The sequence below is a fragment of the Brassica napus genome, chromosome C3 (assembly GCF_020379485.1).
Source record: "Brassica napus cultivar Da-Ae chromosome C3, Da-Ae, whole genome shotgun sequence".
In the NCBI taxonomy this organism is placed as follows: domain Eukaryota; kingdom Viridiplantae; phylum Streptophyta; class Magnoliopsida; order Brassicales; family Brassicaceae; genus Brassica; species Brassica napus.
Window position 1 is genome coordinate 53,633,006 of NC_063446.1, and position 24,406 is coordinate 53,657,411.

The 24,406-nt window shown below is 35.6% G+C and overlaps 2 protein-coding genes and 1 long non-coding RNA gene across 17 annotated transcripts; 1 reads left to right on the top strand and 2 right to left on the bottom strand.

Moving 5' to 3' along the window:
• Positions 1–12,788: 12,788 nt before the first annotated feature.
• On the top strand, positions 12,789–14,615 carry LOC106352740 (protein OCTOPUS-like). Its single transcript, XM_013792372.3, has one exon. It carries the CDS (start codon positions 12,938–12,940, stop codon positions 14,522–14,524), a length of 1,587 nt encoding a protein of 528 aa, XP_013647826.1. The 5' UTR covers positions 12,789–12,937; the 3' UTR covers positions 14,525–14,615.
• Positions 14,616–15,836: 1,221 nt separating this feature from the next.
• Positions 15,837–18,337, bottom strand: LOC125583587. Of its 15 annotated transcripts, none has more exons than XR_007320612.1 (7): positions 18,022–18,328; positions 17,731–17,873; positions 17,537–17,614; positions 17,309–17,443; positions 17,034–17,206; positions 16,761–16,843; positions 15,837–16,597 (listed from the first exon to the last, which is right to left on the bottom strand). It is a non-coding gene; the product is annotated as an uncharacterized LOC125583587 (long non-coding RNA). The 15 variants fall into 15 exon arrangements; XR_007320609.1 differs by having other exon boundaries at positions 15,898–16,200; positions 16,290–16,597; positions 17,034–17,443; positions 18,022–18,325; XR_007320611.1 differs by having other exon boundaries at positions 16,783–16,843; positions 17,034–17,443; positions 18,022–18,337.
• Positions 18,338–21,476: 3,139 nt separating this feature from the next.
• LOC106352733 (beta-glucosidase BoGH3B-like) lies at positions 21,477–24,406 on the bottom strand. The gene is made up of 9 exons (XM_013792368.3): positions 24,141–24,406; positions 23,772–23,976; positions 23,516–23,606; positions 23,289–23,434; positions 22,957–23,200; positions 22,744–22,848; positions 22,480–22,662; positions 22,207–22,408; positions 21,477–22,118 (listed from the first exon to the last, which is right to left on the bottom strand). The coding sequence occupies exons 1-9, from the start codon at positions 24,304–24,306 to the stop codon at positions 21,634–21,636; spliced, it is 1,827 nt and encodes a 608-aa protein (XP_013647822.2). The 5' UTR covers positions 24,307–24,406; the 3' UTR covers positions 21,477–21,633.

The window sequence follows — 24,406 nt, forward strand, 5'->3', positions numbered from 1 at the left end:
ATCGTGATTAGCAAGTATATCTTTTTTTTTATTAATGCGATAGCTTTAACTTAGGAACTTATTATGCTAAGTTAGTAATTACTCAATGATTTTAGGAATAGTTAGCTGATCTCTTTACATAAACGTTACAAAATCTATAATAATTGACTTTTGTCTGAAAACTAAAAATTAAAATATATTTTGAATCCTGTTTTTTAACAATTAATATATACTAAACCGAATGGGTTGTGTTTTCAAAAAACCCGAATGGTGTTAAAATTGATTCTAATTCATGTAATATATGTAAACCGGTTTAGTGGTTCACAACAATCCCTTATATATTAATTGAGGAACATTTGAAAAGATGTAACCTCAATTTTGTATTAATTAAAAGAGGCCCCAATGCATAGGTGGCACTCAATTAGGTAGTCAATTACATTCAATTGAAAAATAAGTAGGTCCACATTCGATTTTTATATGTTGTTAGATACATAAGTTGGTCAAACTATATGATATAATGATATGATATGATATTTTCTTTCCTTAAATAAAACCTATGGAATTACCATAAATGACTAATATATATATGACAATTAATGAGTTTAATAATAAAGATTTGATAACAATGTATATCTCCTCCATCATTTTTTGTTTAATTTTATATTATTAAAATAAATTAAACAATCAAATTAGCTATAAAAATAAAATTTAGATTTTTTCGTATATGTTATATTTTGAATTTTTAAAAACGACAATAAATGACTAAAACTATTAAAATTATTATGTTAAAAATTAATGATCAATTGGTTTAACATTTTTATTATAAGAAGATACACATGATTTTAAAACCATATGAGTAAAAAATATCATTTAATAATAAAATAAATAAATATATATATATATATATTAAACACTATATACCATAAGATTACATAAATATTTTAATATTAAAACTTTCAATGAATTTTCAAGAACATTTATAAATTATAAATTTATTAAAGATTTCAGATTGAAAATTTTGTTATCAATGATTTAAATATTTTGTTATAAAACGATATGAACGATCATAGAACTGTATGATTATAAATTGTTATTTAATAAATAACTATACAAAATATACTATTCCTAGAAAATAGGTTGGTTCATCTTAACTTATATTACACTTTTTATTAAACTAACTATCGAATTGATAAATAACGTACCAAAAAATATTTTGCACTTTCCTTAAATAAAAGCTACGAAATTACCTAATATGATTAACGTATATGTGAAAATTAATTATAATGAATAATAAATATTTGATAACAATTTTTGTATCTTAGTTCTTTTTTTAATTTTATATTATTAAAATATATTTAAAAATCACATTAAATATATAATAAAAACATTTATAATTTTTCTTATATGTTATATTATGAATTTTTCAAAACGTCTATAAATTATTAGAAATTTGAATATCCCCACTCTGAAAATTTTGTGATCAATAGATTATTTTTTTTGTCATAATAAGTTACAAATGATCATAAAATTGTATTAATATGAACTTTTATTTAATATTATAAGAAGATACACATTATTTTAAAACCATATGAGTAAAAAATATCATTTAATAATAAAACATATATATTTATATATATATATAGATTATACTATATACCATAAGATTACATAAATATTTTAATATTAAAACTTTCAATGAATTTTCAAAAACATTTATAAATTATAAACTTATTAAAGATTTCACTTTGAAATTTTTGTTATCGATTATTTAAATATTCAGTTATAAAATGATATGAATGATCATAGAACTGTATGATTATAAATTCTCATTTAATAAATGACTATCTAAAATATACTATTCTTAAAAAAATAGGTTGGTCCATCTTGACTTACATTATATTTTTTATTAAACTAACTATCTAATTGATAAATAATCTACCAAATTTTTTTTTGCACTTTCCTTAATTAGAAGCTACGAAATTACCTAATATGATTAACGTATATATGAAAATTAATTATTATGAATAATAAATATTTGATAACAATTTTTGTGTCTTAGTTCTTTTTTTTAATTTTATATTATTGAAAGATATTAAAAAATCACATTAAATATATAATAAAAACATTTATATTTTTTCTTATATGTTATATTTGAATTTTTCAAAATGTCTATATATTATTAGAAATTTGAATATTCCCACTCTGAAAATTTTGTGATCAATAGATTATTTTTTTGTTATAATAAGTTACAAATGATCATAAAATATAACGCATATGAATTTTTATTTAATAAATATTCAAACTAAATAATATATATATATAAACACTAATGATTTAAAGCAACAAGATTGGCTGATCAATTTAGTCGTCCAGTTGAAATCTTTCAAAAGTATGTGAAAGACTAAAGTCAAAGTAAATATTGATTTAGAATAGTAGTTATATTTTACTAACCAAATACCGAAAAAAACCGAACCGAACCGAAACTAACCCGATATCCGGGTTGAACACCCGTAATCCAAATGAAGCCAAACTATTGTTTCATTCTCCAAACTATAATAAAAATAATAACTTAATCCCGCGCAAGGCGCGGATCTTATCCTAGTTATATTACTAAAGTAATGGAATAGTCCTGGTTCGAAATGTTAATCAATTAGATTTTGGCACTTGATTTAATAAAAGGGGTTTACTTTCATTGTCAAAAAAAAACAATATTGGTTTACTAAATTATTTAAACCGATTGGATTTGTAGTCAAACGAAAATTGAATGTCATTTTATGGTTATAGAGATATTGAAGAGAAATTATTGGGTCAACCAAATGCTAATGGGATTGCAGCTTGCCTTCATGACTGGTAAATTGAATTTTAAATTCAGTGGCATTCTATTGTAAATTTTTAGGAAAAATCAGGGTCAATTATTATTTGCACTTCACTTTTAATAGATTAGATGTGGGAGTTGATACGACAGATAAGATCCACAAGATGGCTTTACATACCGTAAAGATGGGCACTGATCGAATATCCAGGTTTTTGGAAGTATTCTTAATCCGATTTGATTCGATCCGTAGACACCTGAATATTCGGTGTCTTGGATATTCATTTTTTTAAAAAAAAATTAACCGAATATCGGATTTGGTCCGTACGTATAAAATAAAATTAAAAAAATTCAAAATTATAGAAATAATAGTATTTTATTACAAAATAAAAATTTTTATAATTAAAAAAATCCAATAGCTAATTTAGTAAATTTAATAAATAAAAAATATAGTAAAACATATATAAAATATAATATTTATATTACTTATATACTTATTTAAATATATGTAAATATATGTATATATATATGCATATAACGGACCGAATTTCCGTTCTTAAAAAAATTGAAATTCGTTTCGTTTCTTATAGATATTACATGTTAGTATTTATTTTGCTTCGTAGAGTTACAAATATCAGATTTTTTCATTTCCAATAAAAAACAACAACAAATCGAATTAGAATTTACAGATATTTTGCTGATTCTTACTTATTCCTCTATCGCATTCTATTATAAAAGAAATTAACTATCACGGTCACTGCATCTAGAGGAACACAAGGGAGATTCCAGGCTTTATTAGAAAATGAGAATAATTGCAGGTAAATCTGTAGATGTCGACAAAAAGAAAAAGGCAGTATTAATAGTAATAACATAAAAAATACTGTTTGTCTTCGGGAATTACTATATGTTTTTGAAGAACACATCTCTTTCCTTGGGAACTTGCCCTATCTCCGAATATCTATGCTACTCGTGCTGTCCATTTTAAAACTCGTAATTAGTTCAAAACATTTATTAGCCACCTGCATATTTGTGCATATCTAGTCAAGTTTTTCTCCCTTGGATATCCAGAATTTTTTCTCCCTTGGATATCGCTACTCTGGGGCATGAACGTATTAGGAGTGTAAAATCCCAGCTAACAGTTTGATAACAATTTCCGTTACTAAATTGTCTGTTAAAGAAACAGAAATATGAAGAGAAAAAGTGCGTCATTAAGTGCCACTATACTAACCTTTCCCCTTGTATTAAAACAATCATCCAATTATCAGACAATCATCCAATTATCAGACAATCATCCAATTATCAGACAAACATTTCACTGAAGATAAACATGACATTTTCTTAACAACGAAATATAAAAAGTTGACTTTGACTTATTGATTTGGAAGGGAATCAATCCATTAAGTTGACACTGGACAGAAGCTGCCAAAATATCATCGGTCCCTTTCTCATGAATTCCTCTTAAAATGTGTGGTTAAATGTAGGGTCCTTATACTTATCAGACCCTGAACCAACGGGAATTATGTGATTTTTTCTCTCGGACATAGTATTTGGTGTAATGGTAGTGTATTCGAATTATAATAAGTAATTCCAAAATGTTAATTCTGGTTTTTGAGTTCAACTAGCGAGGTTTAGATCATGCATGTTTATCAATATGATTCTGCATAAAGTTATTGTTGTTTATTTTTTACCAAAAAAAAAAAAATGAACCACATAGATTGATGACCAAAATAACTTTTTCATAATCTAAAAAAAAAATTTCCCATTATAAATTGAAAATGTTTGTGAAACTTAATATCCAAATTAAATATATAAAATGGAAAAACGTTCAAATCAAACAAAAATAAAGTCACATAAATTTGACCAAAAAAAAGTCACATAGATATGATTTTTTTTCACGCATAAACTTTGGCTAATCACTACAAGAAAACACACGCTTAACGACGAAATTTAACGAGGAAAAACAATCCTCGTAAATTTACGTCGAGTTTACGAGGAATTTACGTGAAAAACTAAAGTCATCGTTATTTCCTCGTAACGTAACGACAAAAGTGTTTCGTCGTAAAGTGGATGTAATTTTACGAGTATTTTACGAGGAAAAACTATTTCCTCGTAAATACGACGTAAACTTTGCGTGGTATTTACGAGGAAATAGTTTACGTGTATTTAGCGAGGAAATTTTTGAATCCACCAACTTTATAGGTGTTACACGTTTTTTTTGCCCACCTAATTAATTTTCGTCGTAAATTCATAGGAAAATTACAACTACCAGATTCGAATTTTCCTATAAATATGGATGTTTGAACATCATTTTAAACACACCAACAACAAAAAACGTGAAAGAAAAAAAATGGCTGGCTCCGGGACTATTTACGAGTTGCGGAAGTGGATGTATATGCATAGAGATGCTAACGGGAGAGTGACGAAAGAATACCTTGCGGGTCTGGAGACATTTATGCTTCAAGCAGATTCAACACCGCTCGCCCAAGAAAGTGGTAAGATGTTCTGTCCTTGTCGGAAATGCAACAATTCGAAACTGGCAAACCGTGAAAATGTTTGGAAGTATTTAATAAATAGAGGTTTCACGCCAAATTACTATATCTGGTTTCAACATGGAGAAGGTTTTAATTATGTTCAGAACGAAGCTAGTAGTAGTAATAGCAATTTTCAGGAAAAAGAACCGGTTGATCATCATTTGCATAATGAACATAGTTACCATCAGGAGGAGATGGTAGATTATGATAGGGTTCATGATATGGTAGCTGATGCATTCGTAGCTCATGATGAAGATGAAGAACCTAATATAGATGCAAAAAAGTTTTACGAAAAGTTAAACGCGGCGAATCAACCACTTTACAGTGGTTGTAGAGAAGGTCTCTCTAAATTGTCGTTAGTTGCTAGAATGATGAATATTAAAACTGATCACAATCTACCTGAAAGTTGCATGAACGAATGGGCGGACTTGTTTAAAGAGTATTTGCCGGAAGACAATGTGTCTGCTGATTCTTATTATGAGATTCAGAAACTGGTTTATAGTCTTGGGTTGCCTTCGGAGATGATAGATGTTTGCATCGACAACTGCATGATCTATTGGGGAGATGATGAGAAGCTAGAAGAATGTCGATTCTGCAAGAAGCCACGATTCAAGCCGCAAGGACGGGGACGTAATAGGGTACCGTACCAAAGGATGTGGTACATACCAATTACAGACAGATTGAAAAGATTGTATCAATCAGAGCAGACTGCTGGAAAGATGAGATGGCATGCCGAGCATACTCAGACGGATGGTGAGATGACTCATCCATCAGATGCAAGAGCCTGGAAATATTTCAACAAAGTACATCCAGATTTCGCTAGCAATATCCGGAATGTGTATCACGGATTATGCACAGATGGATTTAGTCCGTTCGGAATGTCAGGGAGACAATATTCATTGTGGCCAGTCTTTCTTACTCCATACAACCTGCCACCGGAGATGTGCATGCAACGAGAGTTACTATTCTTGACCATATTAATACCTGGTCCGAACCATCCAAAAAGGTCCCTGGATGTTTTCCTACAACCACTGATAAAAGAGTTGAAGGATTTGTGGTCAACAGGGGTGAGGACGTATGACTGTTCAACGAAGACGAATTTTACGATGCGAGCGATGCTTTTGTGGACCATAAGTGATTTTCCTGCCTATGGGATGTTGTCTGGATGGACTACACATGGGAGATTAGCTTGTCCATATTGTAATGGAACGACAGATGCGTTTCAACTGAAGAATGGTAGGAAGACAAGTTGGTTTGATTGTCACCGTCGATTTCTTCCCATTGGCCATCCTTACCGAAGAAACAAGAATTTGTTTAGGCACAAAAGGGTTGTGAGAGACACTCCTCCTCCATATCTAACTGGAGAACAAATTGAAGCGCAAATCGACTACTACGGAGCTAACGAAACAGTTCGTTGGGGTGGTAATTGGCATGTCCCTCGTAATATGCCAGATTCTTACGGTGTTCATCACAACTGGCACAAGAAGAGTATATTTTGGGAGTTGCCATATTGGAAGGATTTTCTTCTGCGCCACAACCTCGATGTGATGCATATAGAGAAGAATTTCTTTGAGAACATCATGAATACAATATTGAATGTCCCAGGGAAGACAAAAGACAACATAAAATCGAGGTTGGACTTGCCGGATATTTTCTCAAGAAGCGAGTTACATATTAAAAGCAATGAACAAGTTCCCGTTCCGATATTCAGATTATCTTCAGAAAAAAAAGTCGGTGTTGTTCAACTGGGTGGCATCAGAAGTGAAGTTCCCCGATGGGTATGTTTCGAATCTCTCTAGATGTGTTGAAAAGGGTCAAAAGTTCTCCGGGATGAAGAGTCATGATTGTCATGTATTTATGCAATGACTACTGCCCTTTGCATTTGCGGAGCTACTTCCAACAAACGTACATGAAGCACTTGCAGGTACGTAATGTATTATATCACAATAATTTACAAAATAATATATGACTAACATTGTGTTTATTATTTTTTTGAATATAAAAGGCATTGGAGCATTTTTCAGGGATCTGAGCACACGCACTCTTAAAGAAGAAGTTGTGGAACAGCTTCAGGAGAACATTGTGCAACTTGGAGAAGATATTTCCTCCCGGATTTTTTGACGTCATGGAGCATCTAGCTGTCCACCTCCCATATGAGGCATTGCTTCGTGGACCTGTACATTACGGATGGATGTATCAGTATGAGCGAGCCATGAAATATTTGAAGGGAAAAGTAAAGAACCTCGCCAAAGTTGAAGGTTCTATAATTGCTGGAAGTTTAACGGAAGAAGTTTCTCACTTCACATCGTACTACTTTGCGTCAAAAGTACGTACCCGGAGAAGAGCTCCAAGAAGATATGATGATGGTGGTGTTGCGCCAACATATGCAGCTGCTGGTGTTCCAGACATCTTTAGCCAGATTGGGCGACTCGGTGGGAAGTCTAAAGAGGTTTGGTGGTCGAGTGAACAAGACGCTCATAGTGCACACACCTATATTCTACTCAATTGCGAAGATCCATTGATGCGTAATTTGAAAGGTAACATATATTGACACTTCGAAACACATATAAGTATAATTAATTGTATAATTGCGAGAGATTCATTCCTATAAAATGTGATTTTACAGCCTATTTGTTTCTCAAGTCGAAGAAACATTTCCTGGTATATTCACAAGTGACGTAGACAAAAGGAAAGATCAACACTTCTAGGGATTTAAACATAACACTCGTTAATTCCACGTAAGCACAAATCGTCGTAAAGTCCTCGTAGGGTGAAATCGTCGTAAATACCACGTAGGATGAAATCGTCGTAAATACCACGTAAAAGGATTTAAATAAAACACTCGTTAATTCCACGTAAGCAGAAATCGTCGTAAAGACCACGTAAAAGGATTTAAACATAAAACCCGTTAATTCCACGTAAGTACAAATCGTCGTAAATATCTCGTAGTGTAAAAACTAGAAAAAAAGGAAAAGGAGAGAAATACCAGATTAACATGTGGCAAGACTTCCAGCAATTATAATACGTAAGTCTCGCCCACATGAATTCTAATATCTTCTCCTTTTCCTATTTTTTTCAAATATTTATAATTTGAATAGGATTTTGCTGAGGAATGTGATTTGAGATAAGGTGTGATTTGGGAGCTTGTGTGTGGTTTGAGAATGAGAGTTGTGGGTATATTTATAGGAAAGCAAGCCTCGTTAATTCCTCGTAAGCTAAATCGTCGTTAATACCTCGTATAAAAAAACACGGGCCTTTGTGATTCCTCGCAATTTCCTCGTAAAAAAAAACACGGGCCTTTGTAACTGCTCGCTATTTCGTCGTATACTTTCGAGGAATTTGCGACGATATGTAATCTTATATATACACCCGAGCGCTCACTCTTTCTTTCCTCTCTACTTCCTCTCTACTTCCTCTCCATTTCGTAGCAATGGTAAGCCTCTCTGATTCCTCTCTAATTTGGTTAGTTTAGGATAGATTAGGTGGTTAGTATAGGGAATTTAGATAGGTTTGCGGATTTTATGTTATTTAGTGTTGATTAGGTGGATAATGTTTGGAAATATATTGTTGATGTTAATTTTAAAATTTTCCTTTTTTTCCAGGTTCGAAAAGGAAGACTTACTGCCCATTACAGAGAGATCTTCGGTGAGCCGGGTAGTCGTTTAGACCCGGCCTCTTCTTCCGCTCCCGGTTCTTTGGGTCAGGAGACTATCCCCGAGACTCAGTACACTCAGAGAGTCTCTGGGTCTACTTCTTCTAGTGCACCATCGGCTCCTCATGTGCCTCCTCCAATGCCTCCTCCTGTGCCTCCTCCGATGGCACCTCCGATGGTTGCCGATATTCATCTTGATTTGATGGTGCCTCCGAGTGCTCCTTACTCGCAGTACACTGTAGAGGACATTCTCAGTCTGCCAGGCAGAGAAGGTTTACCAGTCATCGATCCAGACCGACCGGACGGAACTTTTTGGTATGTTGCATTAATTTTTTTTAATTCGTTTAAATTTCTTTTATAACATTAAAAAATAATTTATATTTTAAATTTGTATTTTCCAGGTGGGGGGTTGACGGATGTCCTGCATCGGACGTAACCGACACGATCAAGGGTTACTTCTCCATGCCACATCCAAACTGGAGTAAGACGCTTCACTACATCAGAAAGACGTGGTTCAAAATTTACGCTATAAGTTTCTATTAATTAATTATATATACTTTAATTTTTTCATGATTTATATATATACTTTCTAAAAAACTAATTGTTAATTTATTTTTTCCAACATCAAAAATATAATTGGGCCTTGGGGATCACTGAGAGGGTGAGGAAGAAGTTTAACGCGAAGGCGAAAGCTCGCTTGTTGGACACGGTCTCCAACTGGAAGGGTGACTGGATCGTGAAGGGGTATGAGAGTGGCAAACCCGCTGAGATCACCACGGATGTGTGGGATGGCCTCATCCGTTATTGGCGCCTTCCTGATTCCATTAGAATCGCCCAGGCTTGCTCTAACTCCCGTAACACGGTCGATGAGCACGGAAACGGGCCGATGCTTCACACTACGGGCCAAAAACCCCACGCCGGTGTCCGTTTGGAAATGGGAATTAAATATTTTATTAAATAATTTTTTAATATATATATTAATTTATTCTAACTTTCTTAAATGTTTTTTAGGCCAAAGAGACGGGACATCTCCCGCCTCTTATGGAACTTTACGAGAGGACCCACAAGAACAAGACGGGCGTATTTGTAGATGGTAAGTTCGAGCAAATCTACAACGACGTAGTTGCTCGGGTTGAAGACCGCCAGACTCAGCTGACCCAGCAGTCTACCGACGGATTACCCGTCACCTTATCCACACTTGAAGTGGATAAGATTTACGTGGAGGTAAATTTTCAAAAAAATTAATTTTTTATTATTCATTTAATTTAACTTTAAATTTTTAATTACAATATTTAATTTTTGTTTTTAAGGTTGTCCCTAAAAAAAAGGGACGGACGTTGGGTATTGGTTCCGTCAACGATGTTCCGAGAGAGACATCGTCTTATGGTCAGCGACGGGATGATGAAGTCACTGAGCTGCGTAGAGAGTCCGCTCAGCTGCGTAACGAGTTGACCGCGACAAAATCTCGTATGGGTGGAGTCGAGGGCTTCTTGGACGTTATTGCGGCCACAAATCCGGAATGGGAGTCAATGTTGAGGAACATGCGACAACAAAATCCCATTCAAGGCGAGTCATCCGACGTACATAACGAGGTGGATGTTACGAGGAGGAGTGATGAATTCTACCGGGCTATGAACGACCCTTAGTTTTTTTTTCCGGTTGTTGTATTATATAAATTCAAAACTTATTTATATATAAAATATTTTCATATTGATTTATTTTTATTTTAAATTTTAATTTATTATTAAATTAAATAATTTTAATTATTTTTTAATTATATTTTTAAATTCTGTAAAATAATAAAAACGAAGTAAATTCGTAGCTAATGTACGACCTCTTTACGTGGAAACCTTACGAGGAAATGACGAGAAATACTAAACGAGTATTTTACGAGGAACCATTTACGAGGTAATAACGAGGAAAGATTTACGAGTATTTTACGGGGAAACCCTTTCGTGGTTGTTACGTGTATTTTGCGAGGAAACTCTTTCAAGGTATTTACGTGTAGATTACGAGGAACTCGTTTCGAGGCATTTACGAGGAAATATAGCGACGTCCTTACGTGGAATATTGACGTGGTCTTTACGACGAATAGCTCTACTTCGTCTTTACGACGAAATATATTCCTCGCTAAGTTACGACGAATTAGCGAGGAAATATGTGTTACGACAGACGAGTAACGAGCAAACGCGCTTCCTCGCTAATTCGTCGTAAAGCCTCTTTTACGACGAAATAACGAAGAAAACCGCCCTCGTTAAGATTATGTTTTCTTGTAGTGAATTGCCAATTGGCATATGACTTAATTCAACCATATGTATTTGAAAGATATAGATGTTTTGTATTTTATTTTAATTTTTTTTTTGACATCGTAATTTATTTTAATTTTAAATACAATAATTTAAATGTGTATAATTCAGGTTTTTTAAAGATACAGTTTTTTAGATATAATTCTGGTTTAGATATTGGATACGGTAAAATATTCAGACCTACTTTAAACTAGTTCTGAATCAATTTATACAAAATAACGAACGAAAGTTAAATTTAGGGAAAATTATTTTTTTAGGCAAAAAAATGATAATTATGTTCTATTAGGTTAATTTCATATACTTTATTAGTCTAAATATTTTCAAAATGGTAATAATGTCCTTAATTTCAATTTAAAATTCAAAATTACAATTAATAAAATAATTGTTAAATATTAAAATATAATTTTTTTAACTAAAATAATTACAAAAAATATTAAAAATCCCCCCCAAAAACACCTAAAGTTCGAAGTTTTTTTTTCTCTACGGGATCGATCGATCCCGTAAGCAAGCGTTCGATCTGAACCGGTCGATCCTGGTAAATATATCCAGAACAACGAAAATATGTGGAGCATATATTGATCGACCAAGCCCAGATCAGTCGATCGCAGAAGCTCGATCCCACTTCGATCGTTCGATCGCGTCTTTGAGATCGATCGATCCCATGCCCAGGTAAGTCTTCCAAATCGATTTTCTGGTTTTCGTCGGTCAAATCCGGTTTGATTTCCACTTGATTTGAACCAAACAAACACGAGCTAAACTCTTAAAACTCGATTTCTAATCAATCAAACTCATTTTTCTCTTCTCCTTGAAGAACAAATGGGAGAAGAAGATGACATGAGAAGAAGCTTCCAAATCGATGTTTTAATTTTTTTAATTGTAAAATTGATTTTATAAATCCCGATTTTCTTTAAAAAAAAATGATTTAATAAATATAAGAAAACTGAATATTTCCAAATATTCTCTTCCCATATATTTGGAACTGATTATCCTTATCCGTAGAATCTATATTCTACTATATGTAGAACACAATAAACATGTTTGAAATCGATTTCTACTAGTTTTGGATTTATAGTAATGTGTAGATTCCAATTTCTATAGGTTTTAGATTTATAGTAATGTGTAGATTTCAGATTCTACAGATTTTAGAACGATAGGTTAAGCGCGGAATGTGTTTTCTAAATATTTTTAGATTACTATGATTTACGTAGATCACGTATTCTAAACATATTAGATTCAATGAAAAAATGGATTATATTTTCTATTGTGTAGAATGTCAATTCTATTTTTTGTAGATCAAAATATGAAATTATGATTTAAACATTTTTAGAACTGGAAAAAATACTAATAAGTTGATATAGGTTTTTCATGAGTAGATACTATTTTTGAATATATTTTTTGTTTGTAAAACTATTTATTTGATTTATTTTCGAAAATATTAAAAAATATTAAAGAGAAAAGTGGTACAAAAAAAAAGGACATAGTTATATTTTTTTCGTGCTAAAGACACAATTTTCTCTTGAATTTATAATCGTCTTCTACGCTACACTATCATTAAGATCCTCTGAAAATAGACGGACCCCTATTATAAACTTCACTCTCACTCCCTAATAAGTCTTAACTCTGAAGTCACCGCCGCAGCAGCGATTAACGAACTTCCATGGCCCACCTCAAGCAATCCAACCGCCGTCGCTCCTCCTCCTTCTGCAACCGTCACCCTTCCGCCAAACCGTCCAGCGGTTTCTGCGCCTCCTGCCTCCGTGAACGCCTCGTCACCATAGAGGCTCAATCTTCTTCCCCAGCCGCCGTTCAACCCCCTGAGCTCCGTCGCATCCGTTCCCACTCCGTTCGGAACGCATCCGCCGCATCCGTCTCGGAGCAGTCGCGACGGAGGTCGTGTGACGCTAGGTCAAGCGCGAGCTCTCTCCACGACCTGTTCGTCGATGATGACGAAGAACGGCTCGATCTCTCGATTCGAAAGCCTCTGGTCCCGGATTTGAAAGAGGAGGAAGAAGAAGAGGAAGATTACTACGACGGAGAAGATATGAAAGGTTTTGATGAAGGTAAGGGAAGGAAGATCGTTGAAGAAGAGAGTGGAGAGCACAAGAAGACGATGAAGGAGTTTATAGATCTGGATTGGGGAAACCAAATGAAGAAGGACAACGACTTCGCGTCGATTTGGAGCAGGAAGCTGAAGAGATTCTCACTTAGTCATCACAAGGAGAAGAGAGAAGACGAGAAACTCGCCGGCCGTCGCTCCTGTGATGTAGATCCTAGATTGTCTCTCGACGGAGGTAGGATCTCGTTTGAGAAACCTAGGGCGTCATGGGATGGATGCTTGATCGAGAAATCATATAGCAAGCCGACGCCGTTGTCTACTGTAACGGAAACCTTCACTGAGAAGAAACCCTCCGGTAACGAAGAAGAAGAGGAAGAGGAGAAGAGTCCAGGTGGAACGGTTCAAACGAGGAACTATTACTCTCGAAGAAGAAGCTTTGATCGATCGGTTTCGAGTAAGAGACAAGGATTGCTCGAGGTTGATGAGTTGAAAGCTATCTCCAACGCAAAGGTATCGCCTGAAACTGTTGGTTTGTTTCATGGCGCTAAGGTATTGGTTACGGAGAAGGAACTTAGGGATTCAAATTGGTATTCGATCAAAAATCACAAACCAGAGAGCAAAGAGTTAGTCTCTAGAGGAAAGATTTGTGTAGCTGCTAGTAGTGATAGGAAGCAGTATAGTGTAGAGTTGAAGAAACCTAAGAAGAAATGGGCCAAGGGATGGAACCTTTGGGGACTGATACAGAGGAAGAATAAGGAAATCAAAACCGAGCAAAGTTTGAAACTTGAAAGAAATGCGGTCGAGGGTTCTTTGGCTGAGTCTTTGTTAAAGCTTAGGAGAGTATCTAAAGGAGAAACCAATGGTGGTGTTAGTGAGAAGCTTTTGAAAAGCTACAGTGTAAGCGCTAGAAAGTCTTGTGATGGTGTGTTTAGTGGTGCTAACATTGTCAGTGGCTTCGAAGGTGGAAGGAGCTCGTGTGATGGTCTGTTTCATGGATCTATTAACAGTGTTGAGGTTGGGAGAAACTCGTGTGACGGAGTTGAGGCCAAACAAAGTCAACATCTTCACCAGAGAAAAGCAAATGATGGCACTAGAGAAAACCTTGATAACAGTTTATTAAGATTGTATTTGACTCCGGTAAGGAGCCATAAAGCGAGCAAATCCGGGAAGAGTAGACTGATGAGTTAGTTTTATCTGAGATTGTGTTAACCCATGAATACTCTGTGTAGTCAAAAACCAATGTATCTGTTATTTTGGTCAATATAGATATGCGAACTAAGATCCTGTAGCCATTATTCATACAGTTGAGAATCCTTACATCTGATGTAGAATTAGTGTCGGCTAACTATTTGGATTTGGACCCATCCATCAATCAGAAGCTCAACTTTATTGTTTACTAGTGGTATTCCGGCGCGAAGTGCTTGATTCGTATGTTTTATTCATACATGAATTTACAATTAATTTTATGATCTTAATAAAAAAAATATGTTAAAAACATTAAAAAAAAATATGCCGAAAGAAAATGATATGTATTTTATTGAGCTATGTATTTTAGGGAATTTGTTGAGCCATGTATTTTTTTTTTTAATTCATGCTTTTATTGTTACCAAAATAAAGTGTTGTACAAAAAAATTCTATAAATTAATAATGTTAGGACTATGATATTTAATTAATTTATAGAGTTATTAATTTATAAAAGTTTTATTTTCTGGATTATTTTATTTTAGAATATATTTTTATGAACTCGAAGACATATTCGGTGGAGCTTTTTGGAGTTCTCATGGATATCGAGTTGTTATCTTCTTCTTTCACTTTCGTATTTGTTTCTTTTGTTGGTCTCGAACTCAATGATGTAGCCAAGTCTCTTGAGAAGTCTGCTCTCCATAACCTTGTCTCGACTTTGTAGTGAACTTTCGTTTAGATTTATACATTAGTTTGTTGCCAAAAAATAATAATATATTTTTATGAAATAAACAAAAAAATTGATTTTACTATATATACATTAATTAAAATTTTTGAAATTCTACTTTCAGATTATGTTTATTGTATTATTTCATGTATATAAAATATATTTTATAAAATTTAAATATGGTTTAGATATAATTTTAATAAGAGAATAAAGAAATAATTCTTTTGTGAAATAAAGAAAATAATACGATTGTTTGTTTGTACTTACATAAAACATTAAGCTATGATTTTAACCGGACTATATATTCACATAGAATTTTCTAAAATATTATAATCTTATTATTTTATCGATTTGTGTAATATTTTGAATTGGTCCAACTCAGGACCGCAGAAATTTATTAATTTATAGTATTTATTAATTTATCGAGTATTAATTTATAAAATTTCTACCGTAATATGAAAGCTTTAAAAAAATCTTGTTGGTTAAAGAAGAAAAAATTAGTTAGATTCTTTTTTCCTTATTTCATTCGATTTGGGTTTGATAAAAACTGAAAATAGATGTTAAGATTTTGGTTAAACTGAAACTGAAATATTGATTAGAAAAAATGGGTTGATAAAAAAAATTAATAGGTTTGATATAAGGAAGAAGAAAATGAAAACTTAGAGATGATTTATAATTTTCTTAAAAAATGATAATGAGGTGTCCAATTTATACGGTACTTAATAATGAAGATGTTCCAAGCGATGTACACTTCTCTATTGGATTCTCCCTCGAGAGCATGAATGTATTCTCGAGGAAGTGGAGCCCAGATTTCGACTTCCTTTCTCTGCTCCTTCCCATCGACTTCCTCTCTCTGCTCCTTCCCATCAAACTTGGACACAAGCCTCGTGTTATCCCTAAACAGTTTATCAATCTTCTTCCGAGGTAGCTTCTAACGCAGGTCACCACACCTGATCTAAGTATTGCAGGATGAGATAGGGAGGTTAGCCAAAAACTCAAGCCTATCTTCTTGAAACTCCACAAGGCTGTAAATGTTTTTCCTACCATCAAAAGCAGGGAAAGCACCAGATAAACTACTATGCTCAGTCTCCACGAGTTTTTGTTTGATCATCCCAGCGATTTCCTTTGAAGGGCTTGGAGAGATCTCAACGTTGTAATGTAAATCTTCTGTGCAGGATCAAACTTAACAAGAATATGGTTGGCGAGAAGATATATAACAGAGCCTTGTTGACCACCAGACTCCGCTCTTTTAGCAACCACTAATGCTGCTTATGCTTCTGATGCTGTGGAGCCATTCACTATTGTGTCTGCATCTGCTATTGCTGATGCTTTCTCTCCACAACTGTTTTTGACTGAAACACAAAAGATGCAACTAAATCAGTACCAGTAGAGAGTATTTAGGCACACAGAGAGTTTCTTTCTAGGCAAAAAGTTTCAGACATTAACACATTAAATAACATTAAAGAAAAAGTGATACTATTGTAGTACAAATGGGAAAACCATATAGACATTTACGCAGCAGTGTGGGAAATAACACCGAGAACGACAAAGGAGGAAAAAGATAGCCTTGAAAGCTCGTCCTCATCCACACCATCAAGCTGCAATCACATATGAAAGGTATATGGTCATGCACTTTCACCTAATGAGTAAGAGGTGAGTAAATAGTCTTGATCTTTATGGTTTTGATACCATAGTCCGAATAGAGTAATTTTCTGTCAGATACATCTAACTTAGGAAAACTATTGAGACAACAAATGCGTGTGATTGATGTAGTGTCTGATACCATACCAAACTTTGCTATGCGAGTGAAGGAGAGTTTGTCGGTGCCGGCTAAGATCTTGAAGAGCTGAGACACCAAGATCTTCTGTCTCCATCATGGTTTTTCTACTCTCTGATTAAATCTCTAGACTGATCAAGTCGCTCCATGAACATTGCCAATCCCTCCCTTTGATCAGCAGAAACTTGTAAAGAAAAGACAAACTTAAGTTTACTCTCATCTACTTCCCTTTGGTGAATTTAGTAAAAAAGAAATTTGAGAAGAAATTCAGTAATATGTTTGTAACCTGACGACGCCGACAGCGTTGGAATCATCACATGCGATGCATGAGAAGGAAGATACCCCTTGCTATATCTTCTTGGAGAATTTTTACCATGAAATATAACACCATCCGTTATCAGTTTGAATCCTGATCCACTTGCTGGTACAGAGAACAATCAAAATCAGTTGGCTGTGATAAATAAGAGAAACAATGACAATCAGATGGATCAATTTACAGTATTTAGAACTGTACTTGCTTTTGGTACATGGTTTTCCAAAAGATTTCGAAAACCATCCCTTGGAACTCCCCTCCATATGGATCCATGCTCATCTGATCAACAAAACCAAGTCATTCTTAAGATTAATCTCTGGCTTGCATACATATATGTAGTCACACACGTTTTTTGCAGCCAAGATAGGAAGGAAAAATGTTAGGGGCATCATTACCGGCAGGATTGAACTCTTGAAATTTTTGAAGTTCCGCACCCACACTTTTGCTACGTATAGCTTCTTCTTCACGGACTCAATATCTCCAGGATTAGATGACGCATCTTCCCTTCTACAACTTGTTCTTTCGCCTTCACAACTCACTGCAATCTCGTTAGTGAAACCCCAAGAATCCAAAACGTCAAGTAGTTATCAGATCACTTCTAAAACACACAGCCAAGATATATAAGTATTCATCATCCCCATAAAACAATTCCTAAGAATCACACTTTGCCCATTGAAAACACTAACCTGCGATGGTGTTGAGCGTGAGAGAGAGAGAGAGAGAGATCTATAGACGGAATTTGACCTTTGAGATTTCGTAACAGGGTATTCATCGCAAGTAAGGAACATTTATAGACAGATGATGATGAGGCCGTTCAGATGCGAGAGAGTGGGACGTGTAGTGGGTAGAACGTAGGATTTAAGGAGATGTAAGCCGACGACGGAAGATGTAGCAGCGGTGGTCGGCGTGCTTAAGATCGGAAGAGTCACCCCGCTTGACCTAAGCGTTTTGTGTTTGCAAATGAGCCAAACCAAAATAGCAGATGGGCCTGGTATGAATACAGAATAAGAGCCCGATAAACTTCCAGCGAGACAACATGAAAAACGGAAGATCCGGATCCGGATCCCCCGGATCCCCGGATATCCGTAAAATCAAGATCCGGATCCGGATCCCCGGATATCCATTTTTTGGATTGGATCGGAGCAAATCCCGGATCGGATAACATATCTCGAATATAAGTCCCAGGCCTACCACCAACCACAAAGTTTCATTAATTTATCCGTAAGATAATATCTTCAGAAACAATGTTTTATACTGAACCAGGTACAAAACAAAACTAAAATTATATCTACCTAAAATGAACGAACACAGAAAAAAAAGAAAAAAAAAACAAGAAAAGTGTGGAGGATCATAAAGAAGCAGAGCTTGTTGATACGAAGGTTCATGTGTTTAAGCTGAGTTTCTTTGTCTACCGGGTTTTACGCTTCGCTTAAAACTATATTGGACTTTGTAGAAAACTCCTTCGGGATTGAGACTAAACAAAGATTAGTAGAGCAACATAGAGGCGCATCTTGGTGATTTGATATTCACAGCCTGTTTGAGGAGATAAAAGAAGCAACCAACGGTGAATATTAAGAAGCAAACTCAGTCAAGGGGGACTAAGACGGGGAATAAGCATATTAGTTATCAGACATTAAGTTTTATTTAATTGTTTCTACTCACTCCATTAGGAGTTACCTGTGGCAGATGAGTTCGTTGGGTATGAGGTGGTGGTGTGATCCTGAAGATCGCATGCGTTCACAATCTCCGCCCCACCTTGACATGGCTTTTGCTGCAGCTCAGCTAGGCCGTCTTATCCATGCAACAGTTGCCCAACTAAACACGAAATTACTTTAACACAAATACACAAAGATCGGGTCAAGGTTTTGGTTTAGATAGCATACCCGGTTCATGTCAGGTCGCATTGTGGCAATATGATGTACGTACATTGAAGCTGTTGTCATCACTTGTTTAATCTCTGTTTGATCAAGCTCCTTTCCTAGCCAAGGATTCACAATGTCCTTAGCGCTTTTCTTATCCAGAAAAGGCTTTTGAATGTGTATTACCAAATAGATAAAGATAAACAATGATATCACCCAGTACTTTTGATGATTCTAAATAGAGTCTCAGATACACTATTATTACCAATGCAACGAAGCTCTGTCTGCTTGCTGCATCAACAGCTCTACAACTGGTTATGATCTAGAAGCAATACACCAAGGGCAAACACATCGCCCTTCTCACAACAATGCCGTGTATGAAATATCTTGGTGATCCACTTGGCATGGTCTTCTACTCTTCCTGCCATTAATCAAATATATTCAAACAAAGAAACCTTTAACTTAAATTATCATCAAACGAAAGTAGATGTAAACATGAAAAGATGGGGTTTTACCTTTAACCTTCGATGCTTTCCTTTTTTGCTTCTTTTTTTTTTGTTCTACCATGTGTCCTAGCTGGTCAATGTGCAGGTGATTCTTTGTTATTTCATCGTCGTTTTTTTTTTTGCGTTCTCTAGACCTTTCTCTACAATCTCTCTTCCTGATGGAGCCCTTCCTCCAATAGTTTTGCGTTTATAGTATAGCATCCAACATGTATCAAGGATCAAAAATCTTCTTATCCATCCACCTCTCAAGTTTGACGAACGTCCTTCTCTTATAGCCTGAACCTGTTGGACAATAGCATCAACCAATAAATAAAATACAAAACATTCAGAAATATTAAGTATGAGCAAGCCTCAGTACAAAAAAGGCATTCCTTTACTTTTCCTGTTGCAGCAGATTCCATGACTGCCTTGATGATTCTGTGACTTCCAGTAAACTGCTTACGTATTCAGATTAATTCCACCAAAACTGTAGACAACACAATAATATGAAAAATCAAAATCGCAGGCTTTAACAATCCAGAAATAACAGACAATCAACTTAAAGATTTTAGAATATAAGGTTTAGCGTAGAGATCAAGACGCTGAGGTGGTTTGTAGACTGGAATAGGGAAAAAAAACATATATACCTGAAACCACAGCGCCTATGAGCTCTTGTTGCTTCTCAAGCTGAAACCACAAAGGCAAGTATGACCACGATCACTTCGCCGGAGAGAAAATCGAGACAAACGCCTGATGGATCTGATGCTTGACAGAGAGAGACCTTTGGGATTTGGTTTGCGTATCTGTTCATCCCTAGCGACGAACACATTTATAGTGTAGGGCTTCAGTCAGTTACTTTGGAAGATACAATGGCCGATTTAATTGGAGAGTGAGAAGAGAGGTGCAGTAGGTGTTAATTCTTGGATTAATGTCAGTCGATAACTACACCCGTTAGAGAGACCAACACCGGAGGTACAGAGATGTGAAGAGACACGGAAAGCGACACAATCGATAATCAGATGAACCCCAAAAACATGTGGGTCTCATAAGGAAAACAATAAAAGCCCATCAAATTATTAAGACGTAAGTCCACATGAAAAATCAACACGTAAAGTTGTTTCTAAGCTGACACCTGTCAGCTATCGCCCCTCCCTCCATGCTGATCTGGCGCAAGAAAAAGAGATAAAAATCTCTATTATTATTATAGATAGATAGATATCTGTTATAGACATCAATTACGTATGAACGGTGTATGTATATCAGTTTTTCTATTTTCCGGTGTCTTGCCAATTTGATGCCAAAGATAAGTTAACGCACATCCAGGTTGCACTGGGACGGAAAACAAGTAAACACTCTAATTCGAAGAAAATCTAACAGCATCTTCAAAACACATTCTCTAACTTTAAATATATAGGTTCTTTGCTATTTAAAAAAGAATTTCAAAGTTGTAGTACTAAAACTGCTTACTACTCAGTTTCATATTTTATTTTACATTTTGATATTTACAATTACATATCGAATTGATGATTCTTAAATATGTTGTCTTCATCATTTTAAACCTTAAAATGTTTATATCTCATAAATATTTCAATTTTTTTTTATCAATTTTATTTTTACACATAAAATTAGATAAAAACTTTAAAGTATTTTAAATTAGATTTAGAAAACAACAATATTACAAAAAAACTTGTCAAATACACTAGTTGATCATATATAAAAGTGTTACGATAATATTTTTATGAAATAATATGGTATTTTAATTATAATTTAATATTTATTTATGTATTTTATGCAAAATTTTATATTTAGCGTTACATTTTATTAATTAATATTGTTACTAATAGCAAACCAACAATACAATAGTACTTATTGCTAGCTTATTTTACAAACACGACATTGTTTGTACTACATGGCATTAGATACTTCCCCAAAGTACACAATAAGACTGGTGAAGTTACACTGGTTTTGAACTGAGACCGAAACCAAGAGGGAACAATGGGTCATACGAATTGGTACGAGCGTTTAGCGGCAAATGCTCAACTGTTTTGAACCAGCTCACTGGTAACTTCCCCTCGAAGTCATAATCTCCAAAAATGACGTCAGCCATTCCTTGTCCTTCTGTTCCAGGCAGCCAAGCAGCTACTAGAGCCTCCGTCTTTTCAAGAATTGTCGGCTCCAAGGCCACAGGTCGTCCTGAGATCAACATCACCAGAGTCGGGATTCTCTCTGCCACCGTGGTTACAATATCGCTACCGTTAAATGGTATAATGAGTTCCGAGCTGTCTCCTTTAGTCTCTGCATAGGGTGATTCCCCCACTGCAACAATGGCGTAAGAGAATCCTTCATTCAAGGCTAAGGTTTCCTTTGATGGAGTTTTCTCGTAGACCACTTCGGTATTGTCTCCAACTGCTGCTTTTATGGCATCCAAAAGCGTCGTGCCTACATTTCAGACAAAGATAGTTAACTTTCCGACAGCATCTCTACCAGTTAGTCTCTTTCAAAACCATATAGCTGTAGATTTAACTACCGATAGTGATCCTGCCACTTAGACCGAACCATGTCTTTGTCCACCCACCACACTGATACCCAAGATCATCTGCATGCGTTCCAGTCACTAGAATTCTCTTGGCGTTGCGATCTAGTGGCAGAAACGGTTTATCAGCATGTTTCCCGTTCTTTAGCAACACTAACGACTTTCTAACTGCTTCACGCCCCAATTCTCTATGTTCCTGCATGCATAGAAACAGAGTCAATAAGGCTCTCATACTTCTCTACTCGGGTACGTTACGAGACACATCACCTTGCAGCCAACAGTTCCCAACAAAGATCTGTCCGACAAAGGATGTTCGAAGAGACCAGCCACAAACTTCACTCTGAGTATTCTTTCAACAGCGTCATTGACCCGAGCCATTGGTATTTCCCCCGACTCCACCAGGTCCGTCATGTCTTGTATGAACTGTTCATACTTAAATGGTACCATCACCTGCAATAACATTGATTCCATAATGGTGAAAATCATATGCTAAGATGAAATATTTTTGCATATTCGTTTCAAAACTCTTACCATGTCAATTCCAGCATTAACCGCAGTTTTAACGCAGTTGCGGTAGTTCGATCCCCAAGGGTCACTAAGCCGGTCCAAACCTTCCCAGTCTGAAACTATAAATCCCTGGAAAGATAGGAAGCTAACCCTTAGCACCAAACTTTAAGCTTTTTTTCTTTTTTTTTTATTTATAAATTTTGCATTAGTCACAATCAAGAAAAGAGTTACACCAACCTTGAAACCGAGTTTTTCCTTGAGAACTTCTGTTAAGAGGAAGTAATTGGAGTGAAGGTTACTTCCGTTCCAGCTGGAGTAAGATGCCATAACCGTGGAGACACCCTGAGCAAGACACTTAAGATATGGAGGAATATGTATCTTCTCCAAGTCTTCATATGATGCAATGGTGTTCCCTTCGTTTACCCCCTTGTCCGTACCACCATCTCCAACAAAGTGTTTGGCGCATGCGACGACCTTGTTGCTATCACCCAGTAAAAGATCCCATGAGAGGATGTTAACAAGACTATTTAAAAGACTCTAAATCAAGCCATAGTGTATTTTGATGATACCTTCCTGCAACAAAAGGGTAACCATTTGGGTGTTCAACGGGTGGTTCGCCTTGTAGTCCAGAGACCAGCGAAGTCATCTCAGAGACAAGTCCAGGGTCTTCTCCATAACACTCATAGCTTCGTCCCCATCTCGGATCTCCCAATACCTGTAAGAAAAACAAGAACAAATTTCCATTCAATCTATATTTTAAATCATTATATTCAATAAATACTAAAAGCTGACTCACGGCCACGCAGGGAGCAAACGCCCAGTGAACTCCGCTCGCCCTAGCTTCAAGTGCTGTTGCAGCTCCAATTCTTCTGACCAAATCCGCGTCACTACAGAGTTACCACAAGACAAGTTTCAGCAGAAAGACAGAAACAGAACAGATCAAATCAAAAAGTAAGTCCTACGCATCCAGCTCCAGCGCATGCAAATCACTTTCTGGACTTCTACTCTTTGACAGAAACAGTTAGTTTGCTCAAAGTGAAAAAAAAAGAAACCTGGTGGCTCCGAGGGCGATGTTGTGGGGGAAGACGGTGGCGCCGTAGACATTGTTGTTGCCGTGAACGGCGTCTGTGCCATATATTATAGGGATTCCCAAACGCGACGCTAACGCTGATCGCTGAAAGCCATCTATCATATCCGCCCAATCCGACGACTTAGCATCCTCAAACGGCGCACTCCCTCCGGCGTTCAGTACACTGCCTGTATTTTTAAAACAAAATATATATTACTAATTATAGTAAGTCTGAGAATGAAAAAGGAAGAAAATCTGACAAATGATATTTGCCATAATCGGCAAGAAAAAGGACAAGCAAGTAAAATTTCAGACAGGAAGAGATAAGATGATGTGTGGTTTGTGTGTGTACCGATGAAGAAATCTCTAATGGCGGCTGGAGAAGCGACAGTACGTTCAATTTGAGTCATCTGGCCGATCTTCTCCGGCAGAGTCATGCGAGATAGAAGGTCTTGCACACGCGCCTCCACTGGCGCGTCTGGGGTCTGGTAAACGCATGGTTCTTCCTTTCCAACCATATCCTCTCATACTCTTGTGTTATCAGAACTGATGCTACTTCTTCCTCTTTATCTTACCTAAAGCCCAGCTGAGACGTGGCACCAACGATTCCGACATCCC